General features: G+C 40.9%; 3 protein-coding genes across 3 annotated transcripts; 2 read left to right on the plus strand and 1 right to left on the minus strand.

The window, feature by feature from the left end:
• Positions 1–224: 224 nt before the first annotated feature.
• On the minus strand, positions 225–6,769 carry LOC133404616 (synaptopodin-2). The gene is made up of 3 exons (XM_061680672.1): positions 6,763–6,769; positions 6,009–6,065; positions 225–1,394 (listed from the first exon to the last, which is right to left on the minus strand). The coding sequence occupies exons 2-3, from the start codon at positions 6,051–6,053 to the stop codon at positions 921–923; spliced, it is 519 nt and encodes a 172-aa protein (XP_061536656.1). The 5' UTR covers positions 6,054–6,065; positions 6,763–6,769; the 3' UTR covers positions 225–920.
• A 3,997-nt stretch (positions 6,770–10,766) lies between these two features.
• LOC133404615 (solute carrier family 22 member 7-like) lies at positions 10,767–16,334 on the plus strand. Its single transcript, XM_061680671.1, has 10 exons — positions 10,767–11,141; positions 13,116–13,219; positions 13,308–13,462; positions 13,549–13,717; positions 13,803–13,926; positions 14,026–14,135; positions 14,760–14,974; positions 15,056–15,164; positions 15,237–15,443; positions 16,304–16,334. Exons 1-10 carry the CDS (start codon positions 10,767–10,769, stop codon positions 16,332–16,334), a joined length of 1,599 nt encoding a protein of 532 aa, XP_061536655.1.
• A 1,325-nt stretch (positions 16,335–17,659) lies between these two features.
• On the plus strand, positions 17,660–21,598 carry LOC133403600 (solute carrier family 22 member 7-like). Its single transcript, XM_061678598.1, has 10 exons — positions 17,660–18,040; positions 18,111–18,214; positions 18,443–18,597; positions 19,219–19,387; positions 19,500–19,623; positions 19,723–19,832; positions 20,486–20,700; positions 20,780–20,888; positions 21,256–21,462; positions 21,539–21,598. Exons 1-10 carry the CDS (start codon positions 17,660–17,662, stop codon positions 21,576–21,578), a joined length of 1,614 nt encoding a protein of 537 aa, XP_061534582.1. The 3' UTR covers positions 21,579–21,598.
• The last annotated feature ends 425 nt before the right edge of the window (positions 21,599–22,023 follow it).

Consider the following 22,023-nt stretch of genomic DNA (forward strand, 5'->3'; position numbering starts at 1 on the left):
TGCATGTTTTTAAGTCCAGGTTAAAAACACAACCACCAAAAATAAACATATACCCCCCTGCAATACAAAACCATTTTGGGTACCTTCGCATCAGAGAATGATGATGTTTTTACCTCTCAAATCTATTGCTAGATATTAATAGAAAGTAAAATAAGTCCACTTTGTCCACAACATTTTCAAGTTTAATACTGCACGTATATAATTTCTCCAAAAGGTGCTAACATTTTCAATGTACATGTGATTCTCCACATCAGTGACACAAAAAGGATGACTATGCATGCAACACACACATGCGCACACACCTCTCCTAAATCCAATTTTAAAAGCTTAACATGCTGACTCGAGGTTCATTTTCATGTTGAGAAAACACTCTTAGAAAATGAGAGTCACACACAAATGGGGTAAAATGTCCACTCATTATACGTTATCTGCTCTTGAACACTCCAACGTGAAATAACCTTAAAATGTGTGAAGCACTGTAAAAATGGTGAAATGAAAAATTGCTTATGTAACAGTCGTCGCAATTAAAGTTTAGTGTCATGTGTCACCAACAGCACGAGTGGCAAAATGTTTCTGACAGTCATCTAAAGCATTACATATTGCCTAGAAGCGTTTCAATATGGCTCATAAAGTAATTTCGGATCAGCAACACACTAAATCAATTTAAATGTTTTTTTTCCCTGTATAAGCCAATCACAGGGCACGTTGATAGCCATACATTTTCAGACAAATGAACAATTTCGGGTCTTCAATGACCATAACATGCATTTTTGTGGGAAGAAAACCCACAGAAGCACTGGCAGAACATGCAAAATCAACAGAGGGAGGCCTTAACCGAGATTCAAAGCCAGAACCTCAGAACTGTGAGGCAGACGTGTTAAACACTTTCTTCACTGTGCTGCCCCAAAGTGTGACCCTGCTTATATAATTCTGGGCTTATCAGCAGACTTAAGTGGCTGGGCTGGTCTAAAAGGAGGCCCGTAGACTGCTGTTGATTTGTCACGTGCACATTTCACCCTCATAGGCGCTGAGGTCACGTAAGCCGAGTCCGTATGACAGTGACCCTGACTCGCAAGTGGTGGATCAAGTGACACCCTGCGCTTCCATTCCTCCGGGGGCTCGGGCAGGGACCTGCGGGGCCCCGCGGCCTGGACACGTGAGGCAATCGGCGACAAGGCGCTCTGGATCGAGAAGGCGTCGTCCACTGAACCGAAGGGGCTCCTTGATGCGGCCTCCCAAGGTGTGGGCGGCTTGTAGGACGCTCGCTGAAGAGACGCTCGATGTTGCTGTGCTGAGGAAAGACTTGAGCGAGGGTTCTGTGTGCCCACAAGAGACATAGGCCCAGAAGAAGAGGAGCGCCTGGGCAGGCTAAGGGAGCGGCTTCTACCTTGTCCCTGAAAGAAAATACACTGAGTCAGTGATTCCCAACCCCGCTTCTATACAGGAGATCATCAGGTGTGCTGCAGGAAATCATCCAATTTCACTCAAATTTGTCTGAATACTATTATTTATTCATTACAAATACCTTTTTGTTTATGTCATTAAGCCAGCGATGTCGGTTACCACTGCAAAAAAAGAAATCTGCTCTGAATTCCCTTACCTGGCTAAATAAAGGTTAAATAAAAAGAAAATAAATTGAATTAGCTTCCGCTAGATGGCAGAATGTTTCCACCAGTTGCCATTCATACAACAGCATAAGTCATGGCTTCCTGCCAGTTATCAGCTTTGTGTTCAACTCGACAGGTCTATTTGTGAAGAAATTAAGACGAGACCATTGTTATTTTAGTTTTGGGACATTTTTGTATGGTGTGTTGCCGTGAGATTTTTCTCATGTAAAAAAAAAAAAAAAAAAAAAAAAAGTGCCCTGGCTCAATAAAGGTTGGGAAGCACTTAAGTGTCCAGTAAGTACTGCACTGAATTGTTTTAAAGCAGTTTTGTTGACTTTGCTGCCATCCCCTGGCCACGCTATTTTTTTTACTTACATGTTTGTCTAATGAAATTATATTAATTTCAAATAGTATAAGTGTATGCACATAAACGTATTCCTATCGTGTCTATTTTTTTAAAATGTATTTGTTTTTTACATTGACATTGGACCATTTGTATTATGTGTGTATTATAAATTTTGTCTCCCTTGAGGAAAATGTACAGACTTACAAACATTATGTATTAATCTGTTGGTTTGTTTACTGTAGTAGAATACAGTATGGGGTGGTTGTCACTGTTGCCTGGCAACGGCAAGAAGCTTCCGGGTTCTATACCATAGGACTCCTGCCTCTGTTTAGTCTAAGCTAACTGTCTTTGACAGGGGTAAAATGACACTATCGTAATGTGTTGTTTCATTAAAAAGTAAATACTCTTATACTTTATGTAAATGCAATATAAACATAATGTTTGGCGGTTTCTTGTTGCTAGGCAGAATGAGTGACGTCACCAGTAAATGGAATACGAACAACCAGTTGCTAGTTAGCGTGTTAAAGGTTCATGGCACTTGCGAAGTGTAAGTAGTAAACGTACTGTATAAACGTAAGTACAGCAAATGGTCAGAAGTATTCTAACTAGGTGTTGTGTTGTTATTGTATTGTATAGATGTATATGTATATAATGACAAAAGAAACTCCACTAAGACTTTATTCTAACTGGAAAGGACTGGTAATCATTTTTCTTCAATTTCACCACACCGCTAAATACAAATGAGGAAGGGCTTAAGTAATATTGTGTGATGCTCTTAGTTATTGAGCTAGCATTGAAAGAATTTTGGCTAAAGTTTGACAGAGCCCCCTATAGTAATTAATAAATTGCTTGTTGGCCAGTTTGGTGTGCTAATTACACTCTCTTAGCTGATATTCTGATTTCAGTCTTAACAAATTTCTGTTCAGCTTAATAGAGACTGCCGTCCCAAACATGAAAATAAAATATTTACGTGGCTTTTGTCACATACATAAATTACAAAGTTGTGTTGTTCTGGGTTTAAGTTGATACCACAAATAATAGGTTCGGGTAGCAGATCGTAGGGGCAGGAAAGGAAAACAGATGAGTGGAAAAAGCACAGATAAAAAAAAAAACAGTAGCTGGACACAGAGGAAGTGCACAAGAATGAGAAAAGAGAAATTTTAATTGTGCTGAAAACAAGATGTGCATGAAAGAGTTCCATATGAGAAAGACAGACACAAGGAGATAAAGACAATATATATATATATTTTAAATCACCAAATGTGCCACGTAAGGATTTGCGCAATCAAATTTCTACAATATATTGAACTTCTTTGGCAAAAAAAAAAAAAAAATAGGATACAAAATGTCTGATGACTTTCGGAATGAGATTGAAGGAATCTAAATTTATATCTAAGAAGTGCATGCAGTTTTCTCCCAAACACACCTTATTGTTAAATATATTCAATCAGCACATACAGTATGAGTTACTGTGAAACAAAGGATTCATTATACATGAAAATGTACGATACATTGTCACTGCTTATCATTATTTAGGTGATATTTTGTCTTTCTGAATATGCATGTTAAAACAAAATATCTTAAGATATTTGTTGAAGTATCCTGTACACGTAAGCACTTCTTAAGAATTATTCATTGTTCTCTTTGACTTCCTGTTTGAACAACTTTCAGGAAGATGATTTAGCAAAGCTTGAGGTTTGTATTCCACAGAAGCATGCTCAAGCTCATACTATGACACATGCTGTCAAGTGAAACATTTTATAGGCTGCTTTTCTTTCAACAACCATGTCCCATCATCACAGTGTTGATTGAATCGCCACAGCAAAGCTATTTCTGGAGCTAATTTAGCATCGCAACAGGCCTCCAGTGTTTGGTTGTTGCTACCGACTTCTTAGCAGAGAAGTTTGGCCGAGGAGCCAGTTGACGTTGAGCAATTAAAGATGCAGGTGAGAAAGATGAAGCTAAGCCGCCATCTCTAGATGGCTGCTGGAAAGGCGTGCTTGCAGCATGAATGCTTGGTGATTGCTTGGCGCTTGTCTGATGGCCAGTGTGCTTTTCATCCAAGTGACCGCCAACGGCGAGAAGCTCAGCCGATTTGGTGTTTTGCCGAGCAGGTGAGTTTGATGAACTTACCGGTCCAGAGGACTTAGCTGAGGTCTTAGCAGAGGCCTCTGACTTGCTTTCAAAATCAGGCTCTGTGATATTAGGAGAATGAGAATGGGCAGACCTTTGTTTGAGTTTTTTGGTCATCATAAACTTTGAAGGCGGGGCGGGTTTAGCGGTGGGGCTTTTAGCCTCTGGAACTGCATCATAGTGGAACAGTGATGAGTCCAAATGATACGGCTGATGTTTCATGATATCTAAAGTGTTGAGCTGCTTTGGGACTGATTTTGGTGTCGCTGTGTTTTTCATTAACGGTGCTGTTTTTACTGCTGGTGGATTATAAAAAGGGGAGTGAAGTGGATTGTAAAATAAAGATGGTGGTGCGCGAATATTGGATGAATATCTCCAGGAGTTGGGTAAGGACATTGTTGGAGAGGGGCATCTTGTCTGGTTTGCTGTTGGATCGCCGACAACAAACTTCTCCATTCTGGACTGTCTTTTGGAAAACAACTCTGCACCTTTTCCCATCGTGGTGCGATTATCAGCGGCGCGATCAAAACCTCCACCAAAAACTTGACCTTTTGGCGGAACCAGTGATATTTTTGGTGTGAATGATTTCATTGGTTTTGGTGGACAAGAGGCAACAGAACTTGATGCATTGTCTTGCTTGCACCTACTGATTGACTGTGGGTGAATTGGGCTGAAACTAGGACCGTGTGTCTGCATACTCACAACGGATCTTGGCAGAGGTTTGTTCCAGCTACTCGTGGTTGGCTGAACATGAGGCTGAGAAGAGGAGCTGACTGATGCCCGGCCAACGGCAGGTGTTTGAATTGCTGCCTGGGCTCGATCTGCTTCCCAGCATTTGGCCAACTTTTGAGGTTGAGAGCAGTCCTGATCAAAGTAATGGTGCTGTCTCTGGGGTCCCCCAAGATACTTAGGTTGTGTCACTGAACTCCTTGGAGGAATACAGGGTTCACTAGGAGGGCCTCTTAACCAAGGTGGGCTCTTTGGATAGATAGCAGGCTTTGGTGCAACCGGGGGTGGGTTCTTAAGTTTAATAGCTCTGGGTTGCATGAAGTTACAAGCTTCAGCACCGAGGCTAAAGCAGTCTTCTTCTGACTCCGTATAAGCTCTGCTTTCCCGAGGGTCTGATCCTTGTTTGGTTGTCTGGTGCTGTTTGCCCGAGCTTTTACGCCTTGACTCTGGAAGGCTGCAGGTCTTTATTGCCGGAACAGATATTCGCTCATCTCTGGAGGCTATGATGTCTCCAGTCGGAGACCAAACCTGTCGGTTTGGGACGATAGGAACTGGTGCCTTGAATATTAACTCTGCTTTTTTTCTCACTGGAACAGCACCAGCAGGCATGCTGGGATCAGCTGGCCCAACTTGGGCTCCTAAAAAGGGCTTCGCTGTCCTGTTTGAAACCAAAGATCTTTGCTGGTTCATCTGATGAATGTGTCTATCCATGTAGTTTCCCTGTTCAGATTGATCATGCATTTTGCTCATGTCATACATATTGTTTGCTACTGTATATCCAGGTTCTGACCGTGCTTTCAAATGTAATCCTTTATTATAGCGTTCTTGCTGCAAAAGTACTTCTTCCATACGTTTACGACGGTGCGCAAACATCAAAACTCCTTTTCCTTTTGTCCCAGGTAACACTTCCATTTCTTGAAATCTTCCCCAATTCATACTTAATTCATGCTGGCGGTGATATATCGAGGATTCCTCTTCAAACTCGGAATCGCTGGTCCCGACAAAATCCAATACCCCTTCTTGTATTTCCTCTGCTTCTTCTTCCAATTGGTCTTCACTGTCAAACTTACTGTCACCAGTCCCGTAACTTACAAGTGTGTACTTCTTCACCCTTTGCCGGCGTTTTTTGAACAGCAGGGCTCCCTTATTTTGGGGGTTGGGTGCATCGGTCAGAAGGCGAGCGATTCGCTTACATTTGGACTTGGTCTCCTTAACCTGCCTTTGTGATTGGCTTTCATCTTGACCAAACCCTAAGCCAAAGACAGGGAAAAAGGATGAACACGTCAATGCAAATACAACTATTGGTCTTGGAGACTAACTCTCTGATTATATTTATTAACACTGTAGGTCTCGTAATATCCTACCTCAGCCATCTTTGTTAATTGTCACTTTCATATGAAGTATAGGTAAACTCACTAATAGGAAGTCACTGACAACTTGTAAAGCTTCTATTGCAAAAGCAAGCATTCTAATAAAAGCATCATATTCACTTACAGCTAATTTAGGGAGGTGTGTCAGGCAGGCAAAGTAGAGAGCTCACTTCGGACGAAGGATCGGATGACAGACTGGTGAACACATGCTGGTGTCCATCAAAAACGGTTTTGCCGGCTTCATCGTGTGGTCATATATTATTCTTATCCCACTCTAGCTATTAAAGCCATGGGAATTTTCTGTCTTCCTCAAATAGGCTCTGCATTACCATATCAAAATAACTATCATCGACTATCATTGGAGACCTGTTTCACTGTTTTAAATGCATTCTTTACTTCATTTAATGATGACATTTTAAAGAAAAGGGATATTATGACTTGCTATAGTTCAGTTAATAAATGCACCTATTTCAAATTTGAATATAAGCAACCACTAACTGTACAGTTTGTGCTACCACTACCATCCGATATCAACAGGATTTTACAGTTGAGAGTAGAAGCGCGATATTGTACTTACGTGTACACCTTGCCCTGCGACTGTCCTGTCTGCACAGAACTGTGTCAGACTCTGAGTTCCACTTCTCTGTCTGCACAGCCCCCTCATCTGAGATTCCAAAGGAAACTGCAGCAGGTGGTGCCTCACTGCTCCCTCCTTCCTCAGAAGATTGAACCCTCCTGTTCCCAGTCCCTTGGCCCTGCCTATTACCGGCCTTCGGGGGCTCATCACCAGTGGTCAGGGTCGAGGCCGAGGCCATTTCAGGATCATGTCCGAGGGAGGAGGACGATGAAAGTGAGAGAGGCCTTGGCATTTGTCCACTGTGAGCGTCATGGCACTCTGATTTTGAGAACAGTGACGGTGTTGAGGTAGTTGGTGAGGTTTTGACGTGTGGTATCTCTCTTGGGTCAGTCAGGTAAATATCCTCTTTTTGGTTTGAATCTTCTTCCTCACGCCCGCTCAGGTCATACAAGGACCTTTGTTCACAAACCACTTTTGGGTCTTGTGATTCTAACAGTTCTGGGTGCCCAGCATCAGACTTGAGGAAAGAAAATGTTTGTGTGTCCAAGCTTCTGTCTACATCACTGAATTCCACTTCACCATAGAACTCTGTCGGGGATTCACTGATACGACTTGCTTGGGAACCATCAGAGCCCGACCAAGAGAGCGAGGCATCTATGTTCTCTGGATCCTCAGGTTCCGGTTCCATTTCTGATTCACTTACGAAGTCCTGAGCGTCACCAACAATACCTTAGATATAAGACAAACATCTGTTTATACTTGTTTTTCATTGCTAAGATTAAGATATTCAAGGATCACACTTCTAGCTAAGTAATTGTTGAGTCACAGGTCTTATAGGGAGTGCAACTTTGCTTTTCCAGTTTCATTCGAGCTCTAAATGGAATGGTATGTAATATCATGAGGAAAATAGCCTTCCCGTCCAAGGGCACAGAAAAACAATTGGGTGGATGCTCTCCAAGTAGTCCTGTTTATAAAGGGAGGGTTGCTGTCACCTTAACAAGTGCTGCAGCAACAACATTTCCATTTATGACCGACAAACTGGACTATTTGTTTCATATGTTGAGGAAATGGTATTATGTATGCCCACAACTAAAACCATTGTTTATTAGTCAATGGTGTTATAAAATGGCAATACATTTTTAGCTGAATCAAAAAGGCTTGTCACCAGTGACATTGGCATTGTCATGGTTTGTGTATTTTAGATTACATTTAGTTTAGTTTCATGTGTTCCTGTGTCCCACGTTCATGTCTTGTCTTGCGCGTGAGATTTTTGTTTCCACCTGTTCTTGTTAACCCTGTTCCTTGTGTCAACCAATCAGCTCCCTGCAATCACATGTGCCTTGTCCAGGCGTTTGTCATTCTCTCGTCAGTCTGTTTGTATTTAGTTCCCTGGTTTTGTTCAGTCTGTGGGTTCATTATGGTTGCTGTAAGTCACGTCCCTAGTCATGTCTTGTTTCCTGCTTTGATTGTTAAATTGATTTGGGACTTTTAAGTTAGTATTTAGATTTTTCCATGTGCCTTGGTTGCCTTTTTTTGTAAATAAATTATTTTTTGAGATGCCTGCATTCCCGCCTTGCCTCCTGTTTCCCTGCATTTGGGTCCACCGCCTTCTTGCCGAACTCCACCACAAAAACCCGCTACTCTGACAAGCTGGGCACACAGTCATGACAGTCTCCATCCTTTGCCACAAGATGGTGTCATAGTAGTGGTTATTCTTTGAGCTAAGCTTGACGCGTCAGTTAAAATGTCGGCCCTATCCGCAGGGTAGACAAACACAAATGGTTAAAAAGGAACCTGGTAGGGCTCAGTGATAATTTGGTGAAAAATAAGAAACAATCTTTCAGAGTGTTTATTTTTTTCATTGCCTGTGGTTTAGTTTAAGAGTCTGCTTTGACATTTGGCCGTGTTTTATTTGTACACATGTAATTTGAAGACTAAACTGGCAGACTCAGGTGAGGGGTGTGGAGAATTGTGAGACTATTCTCAATTTATTCAACAAAGTTGCACCCTAAATCACATAGTGTCATAGATTGCTAACACTGAATCTTTGGTTTGTATGCAAGATATATGATGTGCAACTTTGTTTGTGTTGCAATTTAGGACAACACATACATGATTGCATCAGACTACTACAACAGAAGTTGTACAGGCTTTTGCATACTGTCCCCCTCTCTTCACACTTGGTTCCACTTCATTTTACCACTCAAGACTTGCTTTGGTGCAAGAATTTCTGCTTCCAAGTAAGGCATTACATTTGCTATGATTGCCCAGCTCCATGGCAACAGGAAGTTGGCATCCTTGAAAAAAATGAGTGATCTTTTGCTCACAGGCATGACCCCCTTCAGGAGTGTCAGATTAGATGTTTCCATGGTATTACCTCAGCCAAGGAGGTGATGCTTTTAGTGACGTTAAAGTGTGTTTTGAGTAGGATTACCTAAAGGTTGTGGTTGATGGACATAAACCAAACTATGGAGTTTGGGGTTATCTACGGAGAAGCTTGGTGGAGGTTTACACTTATTTCGTTTGCCCTAGTCTAGAGCTCATATCATCAAGTATTGTAACAGAACCCAAGTGACACATACAGATCTGTCTTTAAATAGATATAACAGCAGTATGATGTTTTTAAAGCAAAAAACAAAAATTGGAAACTAAAAATAATATTACTCCTAGATTCTGTTGCTAGACATTCAATAGAATGATCACATTAGAAAATAAATCTACAACAGGAAATGTAATTAATAATTTGAATTGTCTACAGTATTCACATACATACTGTACATGCATACACTACACAGTATGTGTGAGTATGTGCAGTATACTGTCTTGTATATGTATGTACAATGTATATGTACTAAAACCTACCAGAGACAATAATCCGTTGCACATCAAGCACATTTTTACATACAGTTACTTCAGTAATTTTCAGGGTTTAACAAGAGAATTCAATGGACAAATGGCTACTTACAATTATTCATAGTTCATTTCTCGTCCTTGAAATAACTCCTCGTCCATCATGAGTTGATATGGAGCTTTGTACTCTTTATATCCTTCTTGTTTGAGGGCCCATAGATGGAAAATTTGAATCCAAGCACAGAATAGATGAATTAAGTAGAATAACAGATGTTTGGGTCACCGACCAACTGGCTGGAGTGCTGCTTAGCTCCTTCTCTACTCTATTTAAAGAGCGAGAAGAGATGTCGATGCTCCCCTGGACACAGTTGAGTTAGCATCTCACATGGCTCCAGCAAGGACAAATCATGCCCTTGACTACAGCATGTATAGACCACTTTTCAAATGTGCATTTATATTACAATCAAAGATTAGACTTTTTATAGACTGATTTGCATGAAATCAGCTCTTTAAACTAACACTTCACTCTCTTTGGCAGGATGTCTTTAAATGGATGTGGGGGGGAGGGGGGGGGGGGTCAGTTTGCAAACCACAAATTAAAAGCTGTTAACCATGATTTGAAATCTATTTGAGTTCTCAACAGTTGACGTCACCCAAGGAACAAGCATTGTCCATCCTGTCCATCCTGTCAATCATCTATTCATTCATTTTCTACAACACTTCTCCTATTCACGCCATGGGTTAGGTGGAGCCAATCCCATCCACCTTTGGGCAAGAGGTGGGGACACAGTCAGTCAGGTTGCTAGTCAGTCCGAAGGCATTAAGCAAGACTCATTTGTCTTAATTGACTGCACTGACTTGGTTTGAATGTGTAAAAAGAGTGAACAATGGTCCAATAGCCTAAATCACTGGTTTGATGAAAGAATAACAGTGTATCTGTCTCTTCTATTGTGAAGCATACACGCATGTCTAGGGGGATTATGTGCAAATTAGGTAACATTCAAGTCGGCCTTTACCCACCACACATCACTAAAATGCAAAAAAAAAAAAAAACAATGGTTAAGGGAATTTGTAATTATTAACATTGCAATGATAAATCTTACCTTGCTCAGGGCAGAGCACACTCTACTTCTTCTTTGTGGAAGCGACCCAAAATGAAGTTTGACAACATACTCTCAGAAATTGGCGGGGTTGGAAAATTCCAAATTAAGTTAATCTTGATCCAGGTCCTATCTCGAATCACACTGCCTTGTCACTTCCTGCTGAATAACTTCATGGCGGGGGTTCCCTCTCACCACTGCAACATCAGCACTCTGGATAACTTAAACATCTCCTCAAATTTAACTTGGGAACAGAAGCTGGCCATTGGTATTCCAACAGAGATGGATGGGACTCTGAGCTCCTGTCTGATGTTCTCCAAGCCTCGACTTCCACGCCTGTTGAACAGCAGTGGGGAGCCATCGGTTGTTCACTGTCAAAATGGATGGGTGTACAGCAAAAGAGATTTTAAATCAACATTGGCAACAGAGGTAAGTTAGCTTTTCTTTATTTTGTCATTCAAGTCAAATTTAATTTATATAGCGGCAAGTCACATCAAACGTCATTTTAAGGCACTTTACATATGGAGCAGGTGTAGCGCCACGCTCCCACATTAAGAAACCTACTGAACCCTGCATGAGCAGGCACAAGATGACGTTGACCCAAAAAGAAAAAACACTCCTTCTAAGGAAGAAACCATGAACAAGCCCGAGACGCAGTGTGAGGTGGCCTCCTGCCTCGACCAGTCAGATTGAGATAGATGAATAGAGGAGGGGGCAGCAAGCAGAGAGAAAGAGCGATAAAGTAGAGGGATTGTATAGGAAAGTGTGCGTACTGTATTAATTGTATTACCAATAATAATGCTATGCTGATAAGCAGAATTAATGGTATCACGGTGGTGCCTTGTGATACAAGTGACCCAATTTATGAGTTATATATATTGTATATATATATATATATATATATATATGTGTGTGTGTGTATATATATATATATATATATATATATATTTTTTTTTTTATATATATATATCTTCATTTGCAGGCACAATCTTGAGCTACAAGCGCTGTGTCATGGCAGTAAATTCAATTCACAATAAGCAACACTTAGAAAACAAGTGACCATTTCATCAAAAATAAAAAAGAGGTTTCAAGTTGTCTAGCGCCACTCCCAACTAAAACTAAACATACATTAAATTATGTATTTTATATTTAAAAATGACTAAACTAGGTTGCCTTAAGAACGGCCTGCTATCTTAATGTTAACATATAATGGTAACTCCCATTAACATGCTAACAGTGAGCGTCGATTGTCGCGGTTTGACAGCCCTTTAAGCAACACATATTTGAACACAAATGATGGAACAACACATGTAGCCAAATGATATAACTATACTTACATGAATATATACTGTATAGTCTTCATCCTGTATTAAAAATGACTAATATTATAACAACTTATTCATTTTTGTCTGTACAGCAGGGGTCACCAACATGGTGCTCATGGGCTTGTTCTAAAATTAGCTCACCAGAGATGGGACATTATGATTTTCTAGGAATGTTGTAGACGTGATCAATAGAAAATGTAAACCGTTGCAGAGATTTAAAGAAATTGGACTATTACTGTTGTTGATACAGCGGTTGTTGTGCCCATTGTTTTCTCATCCCCTTGACTTGACTTAACATTGTTTTTGTTTTTTCTTTCCTGCCAGGGGAAATCATTTTTGATAACTGCTGTGATAGAACATTAACATGAGTAATGTTTTCACCTAGACCAATAAAATTATTAATAGTGAGATGTAATCAAAGGTAATTTAAGCAAATTTGTTAGTTCAGAAGTGTATATTAGACTGGTAGTCCTTCGACTTTATCAGCACCCAAGAAGTAGCTCTCAGTTTCAAAAACACTTGGTGACCCCTGCTGGACAGTATTATACTGCCTCCTGGTGGCCAAGGCTGCCACAGCAGAAGGAGTAGCACACTGAATTGGACTGAAGCATTAAATCATGATGCATAAAATGTTTTAATGCTTTATGTACTATTTAATTATGTTATTATTCTGCTTTTATAACTGTACAAAATTTCAGAGTGCTATTTCTTCTGATTAAAAACAAAAGATGGGCTTTTTTGGCGGGGATGATGGAACAGATTAATGGCATTTCCATTTATTTCAATGGGTAAAAGATGATTTTGACTTACGAGTGTGGTCACGGAAAAAATTACATTTGCATCTCAAGGCACCACTGGACTACGACGAAATGAATTGGAGCAAAGTGTTGCTGTTGTTGGCTCCACTACTGGAATCGCAGGCACCTACTACTGGTCAAAGGGGGAAAGGAACAACAAATACATCCAAATTCAAGTCCAATTGACGGATTGCTTCCAAGTGTGAAAAATGATCATGATGAGGCGCATCTTTACCTTACACAGTACAATTGTCAAATATAATATTTTTGTTTCTTCACAGTGGGATCTGGTGTGCAGCAGGAAAGGTATGAATAAGGCAACGGCCACCATCTTCTTCACTGGTGTTATGTTAGGAGCCCCTTTGTTTGGATATCTTAGTGACAGGTAGATTGAACTAACCTTCTATGGTTCATGGAAAGTAGATATCTGTGTTCCAGTAAATAAAAGAGTATGCTTCTTTTTTTCTGACCAGGTTTGGGAGACGACGGCTGCTCCTGGTGTCCTATCTGACAACCATGACATTTGCCGTGCTAAGTGCACTCTCCACGTCTTACGTAATGTTTGTAATTATGCGTTTTTTTACTGGGATGTCAATTTCTGGAATAAGTATCATCTCTATTGTTCTAAGTACGTGAAAGCTATATTTTTCTTGGAGGCTAAATATTGCACCACATTGACTGACTATTCAGCCTTATACAGAGTTATTTTCCCAGATACAGAGTGGTTGGGCGTGGAACAGAGGACTCTCTTTGGTGTAATCTTCAGCCTTGATTGGACACTTGGAAACGCCATACTGGTTGGAATTGCACACATGATAAATGAGTGGAGGCTTCTCATTCTGGTCGTGACCTCGCCCCTGATATTGGCCCTGGTTGCTTGGAGGTATTCAAGGGTCAGAGATTCCAGTGTGCATGCAAATACTTTGGAGGTGACACCATTTATTTTTATTTATTTTCTTTATGTTCAGGTGGCTTCCAGAGTCTGGGAGGTGGCTCGTGGCTAATGGGAAGGTCGATGATGCCCATTATTACATTAATCAGTGTGCAGAAATGAACAACAGAAGCAAGTGCATGGCCAACATCACGCCAAGGGTACATTCTTACATATTTTTTTTTTTTTTTTTTTTTTTGCTTTGGTTCAGTCAGTGTAGAGGTGAGCATGCCGAAATCATTTGTGTCTTTGCTTTGCAGATGTTACTGGAATCTGTGGACACTGACGCCGATGACAACAAGTACACTTTTGTTGATCTTTTCAAAACAGCAAACATGAGGAAACTTGCCATATGCTCTGGGATTGTATGGTAAGTTTAGGTTTTTGAAGAATCGGTGATGGATACATGTCTCCACCTGTCGTACTCCCTTTGTCGCTGAGGAATTCATTGATATCGCGGGTATATCCGAAAACTGATTATGTGGCTGGAGCGCAAAGGTTACACCTTTGTTGAAGTTTTAAGACTGCTAATTTCAGATTTCTGGAATCGCAAATTAAATACTGTGTGTTAAATGGTAAGTAGTGACTGATGGTGTAGTGGTACACTCGCCTGACTTCGGTGCGGGCAGCGTGGGTACAGTTCCCACTCAGTGAGGGTATGAATGTGAGTGCGAATGGTCGTCCGTGTCTGTATGTGCCCTGCGACTGACTGGCGACCAGTTCAGGGTGTAGTCCGCCTTTCGCCCGAAGTCAGCTGGGATAGGCTCCAGCGGCCTGTGACCCTAACCAGGATAAGCGGTGTTGAAAATGGATGGATAAATGGTGAGTGTTAAAGGAGAGGTTATGTCTGGACAGAGCCAGCCTCCAGCCAATCAATGTCTGACTTACCCCACTAATGTCAGGGACTATATTTCCTTACAAATGTATGAAACTGCATGAAGGGTTAAGATCTTTAATGTGTTCAAGCTTTCATGTGTGCGTTCTCTTTTTTCAGGTTCGGAGTGGCGTTTACTTACTATGGGATAACTCTCAATATCAGCGGGTTTGGATTAAACCTGTACCTGACTCAATTCATATTTGCAATAATCGAACTGCCAATGAAAATTGGCCTTTATTTCTTATTGGAAAATATTGGGAAAAGGCTGGCTCAGGCAGGAACCTTGTTGTCGACCGGACTCTTCCTTTTCATCAACTTGTTTGTCTCGAAAGGTTTCCGTTCGTCATCGTTTTTAGTATAGGGCAGGATTTACATATAATATATCATCTGATCAATGTTTAAACATCCCTCAGATAAGTGGGTCATTCGTACGATTGTCGGACTCCTAGGCAAAGCCGTGTCAGAAGCGTCATTCACGATCATATTCTTCTACACAATTGAACTATATCCCACAGTCATACGGTTAGTCAGTAACGAACAATTTTTAATCTTCCAATCCGGTGTTGCATTACATGAACCTTTTTTATCATCCAGACAGAACGGTGTAGGCTACACTTCCTTTGTGGCGCGACTGGCTGTGTCCACATCGCCGCTGATTATGCTTCTTGAGGATCTTTGGCCTCTCCTCCCCCCTATGATTTACTGCGGAATGGCGGTCCTGTCTGGTTTCGTGGCGTTGCTCCTGCCTGAAACACAATATACCAGAATGCCCGAGTTCATTGAAGATATTGACAAACCAAGGTAAAGTGCTATAACCCCTTCTGGCATTGCTGCTCCTTTTTCACCGCACGGTACCTAGTCGGCTTAGCTCAGCTCCACTTGCTATCAATGCTTTTCTATTGGCAAGAAGATGCCATTTGAAGATGTTAGCAGTCGGCTATCTCGCTTCCTGTGGCAATTTGTACCCTTACCTTGGACACCAGCCACATGCTGCATGGGTTTGACAGTTTCCCGCAGTACAATTTTAAAGCCGAAAACACTACCATCACAAACTGTGGCAAGTGGAGCCGAGTTAAAAGTCCCATATTTTGGCTGTTGAGACCTCTCTAGAGTGAGTCTCTAACATGGACTTAGAATAAAAGAGTCAATTTCATTTGAAAAAAACACCTTGGTTTTGTCATACCAGAGTCCAGAAAAGGCCCGTCTGACAGATACTTCTGTTTGACCCAGTTCTGTATACGCTTTGTCCGTATTGGTGTTTGTTATGTTGACAGCGCGAGCTCTGGAGCGGAAAGGGAAGGCGGAGATCTTCGATAGTGACGTAGATAAGCTTGAGAAATTCAAATAGCCTGATTTCAGGCCTCTCAGCAAAAAAACACATCTGGAACTCAGGAATGCGTGGACGATTTTAATTCATATTTCACGTGTTTACTAAGACCCCATAGAGACAATATTACATCCCAAATAGTAACAAAAAGATGGTTTGACAAAATACTGTATTGTCCCTTTTAAGATGAGCTAAGCAAGTACTGTGCAGTGGAAAATTCATCTGAACATTTACTCCTGATGAAAAAAAAATAATAATAACATATTACCATTCAGATACTTGTCTGAGTATTTCTTGCATCGAATTACTAATCTACATTTTGTACACTTTACAGGGAGAAATTATCAAGGGGGAAGACAATCTAATGAAGAAAATAATTCATTGCTGTGTAGCGTGGCCATGTTGTATTTTCCGTCTGCACAAGGAGGCAAAGAACCGTGGAACTGCAAAAGTATTTGACAATAAAGTTTGAATACACAACAACTTGACTTTTCATTTTACTGGATTTAGGGGAGAAAGTAACCTTTGTAGGAGATCATTTGTACAGGGTGTCCATAAAGTCTCTCATGCAATTCAACAAATTTATTATGAAAGCAAATGAAAAGACTAATCTGTGAAAATTATTACAAACTAAGGGGTCCCTTAGTTTGTAATAATTACTTTGCTGCCTTTTGTGTGTGTGTGTGTGTGTGGACAGGAGGGCGTTTTTGATATTTGTTTCCATCCATAAAGTTCTTGCGCTCCCCACAAGTTGGCAGACACGGCCACAGTGGATGTCTTCCATACGTATTCGTACAGCTTTATCAATTTTGTTTCAATAAAACACAATACACATTGTGCCTTTTTCTGTATAGTAGCCATTTAATTCATCAACAGTGTACCTGAAATACACAAATGGAATGTGATTAAAACATTCGATAACCACTGACAGAACTAACTGATAAACATATATCATCAATTGCTTTTGTTTTGTTTTTTTTTAAATTAAGAGACGTTGTAGACACCGCGTATAATGTTTTCTCTTCAAAATACGAAATGTTTATTTGTCATGTGCACAGTCCAAACACAACAGTAACACTGAGCAATCAAATTCTCACTTTGCGAAAGTCCAAGTCCATACTGACATGCAAAATATTGTCAATACCCAACCAGTTTGATTCATCGGTGATAAAGCAGTGGTTTGGAATCACCCGACTTCGAATCAAATACAATCCCTGAAACAGATTTACATTTTGGCTTGAAAGTATAATCAAATATCAGAACATCTCAGTTTCTCTGTGGAAACTATTCTTCTATTCTTCATTATCCAATGCTCGAGAGGAGCCCAACTCACCATAATTGTGTAAGTAAGTCAATTAAATATTATCCCGTGACAGCCGGCCGGGTCAATAATAACAGAAGTTCGTTCTCGAGTCAATTATTACATTATTATTATCATTATTGGTTCAAAGCACATGTAGGTTAACAACAGCTCAAACCAGCAATATTGTTCTTGTAATGTATAATTGCAGCAACTGGCAACTCATTTATTCTTAAAATAGGTTACTTGCCAAATTGCGGCCATACGTCTGCGAAACGAGAGCGTTCTCAATGTGTCACCGCGATCTCCATAACTGTCCATTAACTCGGGCTGCAAGACTTTCCTGTTTTATTTGTGCCTCGCTCCACATTTGCCAGTCGCACTTTCACGATGAAGTTCGATGACGTGTTACCAGAAGTGAACGGCTTCGGGCCGTTCCAGTTTAGGCTGATGCTCGCGTTGATGATTCCTCGTCTGATTTTGCCCTTTCAATTTCTGCTGAATAATTTCATCGCATTTATTCCTTCTCACCACTGCAACGTCAGTGCTTTAGATGATGGGGGACTTTTTAGGGGTCTCTCCAGTGAGGAAAGGCTCATTGTTAGTATTCCAGTCCAGGACGACGGGAGTCTGAGTTCTTGTCAGATGTTTGCAGAGCCTCAATATCATCTGTTGCTGAACTCCTCCAATACTGCAGCGCTACCTACAGTTCTTTGTCAGAATGGATGGGTGTTTGATGCATCCACCATGAAGTCTACTCTGGCCACTGAGGTGAGTTGGAACTGAATTTCCCTATAAAGAATCAGAACAATCTTTAATTTCCCAACAATTGGCTTTGCAGTGGGATCTGGTTTGTGAGCGAAAGAGAGTCAACAAAACCACAGCCACTATCTTCTTCCTTGGCGTCATGCTTGGAGCAGCGGTGCTTGGCTATCTCAGTGACCGGTACTCGTGATTTATGTACACGCATATTTGTTTGCGCTAAGAAATGCATGCGTTCATAGTTTATTGCTGGAGCATATTCATCTTTTGAGGTAGTTCCTTCCTGATCTCTTACAGCTATCAATATGAATGCAAGATTATAGATTCCAAAAGTCCAGAAATGTTAGCAGTGATAGACACTAGACATTGTTTTAGTATCTCTTTTAATTCCTTTTTTTTTTTTTCTGGCAGATTTGGTAGGAAATCAATGCTCTTGGTGTCCTATCTGATCACCGCGATCTTCGGATTTGGAAGTGCTCTGTCATCTAATTACGCCATGTTTGCAGTCATGAGGTTCTTTGCCGGTTTTGGAAGTTCTGGAGTCAGCGTAATCAGCGTGGTTCTGTGTGAGTTTAAGCTTCAATGTTTGGATTCGTACTTCTGGGGGCATTAAAGTTAAGTATGAATAATTATCTCTTGAGTATTTGCCTCACGTTAATCTTAGCCTAAGTGATTCCCAACAACTGTGTCGTGGCACATTAGTATGCTGTTAGGTGGACTGCTGAAAATTATCCAATTTTACTCAGTTGGTCTGAAAATGCAGGTCAGAGAATGGATGGATGGATGGTCTGAAAATAATTATTTATTCCCCATAATCCTGTTGCCATCCATACAACAAAATAAATCATGGCTTCTTGTGACGGTATCAGCTTTGAGTTCAACTAAACAGGCCCACATTTCACACGTAAGTATGTAAATTATAAGTATGCATGTACATTTGAGAGTAAACTAAGACGAGATGTTCATTATTGCAGCACATAGACTTTTTGTTTGGTGGTGTCCCGTGAGATTTTTCAAATGTCAAAAAAACCCAAAAAAAAACCAAACATGACTCAATAAAGACCGGGAAACACTGACTAAACTTGACTTTCCACCAACCTAGAAATCATCCTTTTCTCGGTCCTGAACAAGATTGCGATGTGACCAGAATGTTCTCTAACTGATGCAGTCATGATCTCTCATCGTAGGTATCGAATGGGCGGACATCAAGCGTCGGTCTTCTGTGTTAATTTTACTAAGCATGGACTGGAGTTTGGGCAGTTCGCTGCTAGGTGCGCTGGCCTATTTAGTGAATGACTGGAGGTACTTGATAGCCGCCTCATCCAGCCCGCTTTTGCCGGGAATCATTTATTGGTGGTAAGAAAAAAGAATCAAGTGATTTTGTTTGAAGAAACCTTCTTACAATCACGGCTAAAGCAGCTGTACCGTTTTAAAACATGCATATATGATGTGTTATTTGTCTATATAGGTGGCTACCTGAGTCTTCCAGATGGCTGATAAGCCAAGGGAAGGTTAACCGTGCTTATTTTTACCTAAACAAGTGTGCAAAGGTAAACCGGAGAGAGCAGTTCATGAATGACCTAAAACCTGAGGTGCAAACACTTGTCGGTGAATTTGTCAACACTGACACCATTTTTGTTTCTTCTGTATTTCATTTTTTCAAAAATGTACCCTCTTTTTCCATCACCCAGGGTTTGTCAAAAATCATTGTGGTAGAAAAAGAGAAAAGAAAATATTCTGTTTTGGATCTGCTGAGGACTCCCAGGATGAGGAGACTGACTGTAATTTCTGGGGCTGTGTGGTATGTCTTCTATAACTAGATCGTTGTATGCACCTTTGAAATCGTCCCTTCATGACAGAGATTCCCAACCACAGTGCTGCGACACATCGGTGTGCGACGAGAGATCTTCAGGTGTGAAATGACCAATTTCAATCGCGCTTGTCCTAATTAGGCTGACACAGGGCGAGAGGTGGGGTACTCCCCGGACCGGTTGCTATCCAATCGCAGGGCACATCGAGACAAACAAGCATTCGCACTCTTTCACGGGTCTTCAATGTACCTAACTTGCAATGTTTTTGGAGTTCGGGAGGAAGCCGGAGTACCCGGAGAAAACAAAACATGTAAACTTCACTTGGGACTCGAACCCACAACCTCCAGACTATGCGGAGCGTGCCGGGGAAACGTAGCAGTTTATAGTTTGAACTTGACGGTATATTGTTCCCATCTGACATTCTGCCCCTTTTGACAGTGCTGCAAAAAGCTAAATAAAAATTAACATGCCTTGAGTTAATCCTTTGACGCTTTTAACTGAGGTCGAGATTTTTGTTGCGGGAGGTCTCCTGTGACATCATGCACCGTGGCAGTTTTTGGTGAACATTTTTGTTGAAGACCTTTGACTTCAGTGCTTTCACTGTCTTGTAATGTTCACATTTTATCTGTTCTTCCGCTCATAGGTTTGGAGTAGCCTCCAGTTATTACGGAATCAGCTTGAATGTCGCTGGATTCGGCGTGAACATTTATGTGACACAGTTGATCTACGGATTCTGTGAAATTCCAGCCAAAGTTTTCTGCTTTTTTTCCTTGAACAAACTCGGACGAAAGTTCAATCAGATCGGTGGACTTCTTCTGACTGGACTGTGTTTGTTTTGCAACATGCTAATCCCGCCCGGTAAGTGGACGAAAGTGACAAAGCGGAAAGAACTGGTCAGTGGGCTTCAAAATGTGCTTCTTGGATGTCTTCTTTTCAGATATGGCAGCATGTCGGACGGCAGTGGCGGCATTGGGCAAGATGTTTTCTGAAGGAGCTTTTACTGTTTTGTATTTGTACACAACTGAACTGTATCCGACAGTATTGAGGTCAGTAAAAGACAATATACAGTGATATTTCAATAAAGGGGGGGGGGGGGGGGGGCGTAGCAATTCGGGGAAAACTTTATTTCTTTACATTCTATTTTATTGGGTTATTTTATACAGTAAATAATGTTCAGTGCTGTTTTTCTTATGAATTGGTGGGCTAGAGTGGATGAGCGGCATTTCCATTCATTTCAGTGGGGAAAGTTGAAATATGAGTGATTTGTGTTATGAAACAAATTAAACTTGTAATTCAAGGTACCACTGTAGCTCACGTTTCGAACACCGTTTACCATGTCACAAAGATTCCTTTTTTTTTTTTTGGAAGGATTGACATCCTGAAAGTTGTGAGTTCTTATTTGTGTCGTCACAGGCAAAACGGTTTTGGCTGCTGTTCCTTCCTTGGCCGTCTCGGTGTGGCAGTATCTCCTCTGGTGGCTCTTCTCGAGGAAGTGTGGGTTGGTTTACCAAGACTCACGTTTTCCATAATGGCTTTAGGTGCTGGGTTGTTGACCATGCTTCTTCCTGAGACAAATAACGCCCACCTGCCGGAGACAATTGAAGACGTGGAACGGGCGAAGTAATTAGTTTTGGAAATGTGACTCATGATAACAGTTAGAATTTAGGAAATGACACTGCTCTATCCTTTGTTTCAGAAGCTCGGAGTCCACATCAAACAAGGACTCTCCACCATAGTTTTTGCAATTGCAACGGGAAAAAAAAGAAACAAACTTCCAACGGAATGAACAATTCTCTTTGATAACTCTGTAGATCACACAACATAATGTTGAGCTGTCTGTTGTATGTTTCTTTGTATGATTCAATAAAGATTCCGAAACACAAAGCAGATGTGTGGTTTTAACTTCATGAAGCTGAGAAATGGATTACCGTGAAGGTTAAATCTTTACTAAACTGGATCCAACAGAAATGAGCATCTATGGTGCAGTGTTTTAGCACTTTAAGCAATAGATAGAACACGAACGGTGCACCAACAATATGTGGATAGACAATATAACAGCACAGCACATATTCTTTATCCTCTGTGTAGAACGACTAATATTAGTACCGTACTGATGAGCTGGGAGAGAAGCTCTCAATTAAGCGTTATTATGAATCACACTTGAGTTCTCAGAAAGACGCG

The sequence above is a fragment of the Phycodurus eques genome, chromosome 6 (assembly GCF_024500275.1).
Source record: "Phycodurus eques isolate BA_2022a chromosome 6, UOR_Pequ_1.1, whole genome shotgun sequence".
NCBI classification, from domain to species: Eukaryota; Metazoa; Chordata; class Actinopteri; order Syngnathiformes; family Syngnathidae; genus Phycodurus; species Phycodurus eques.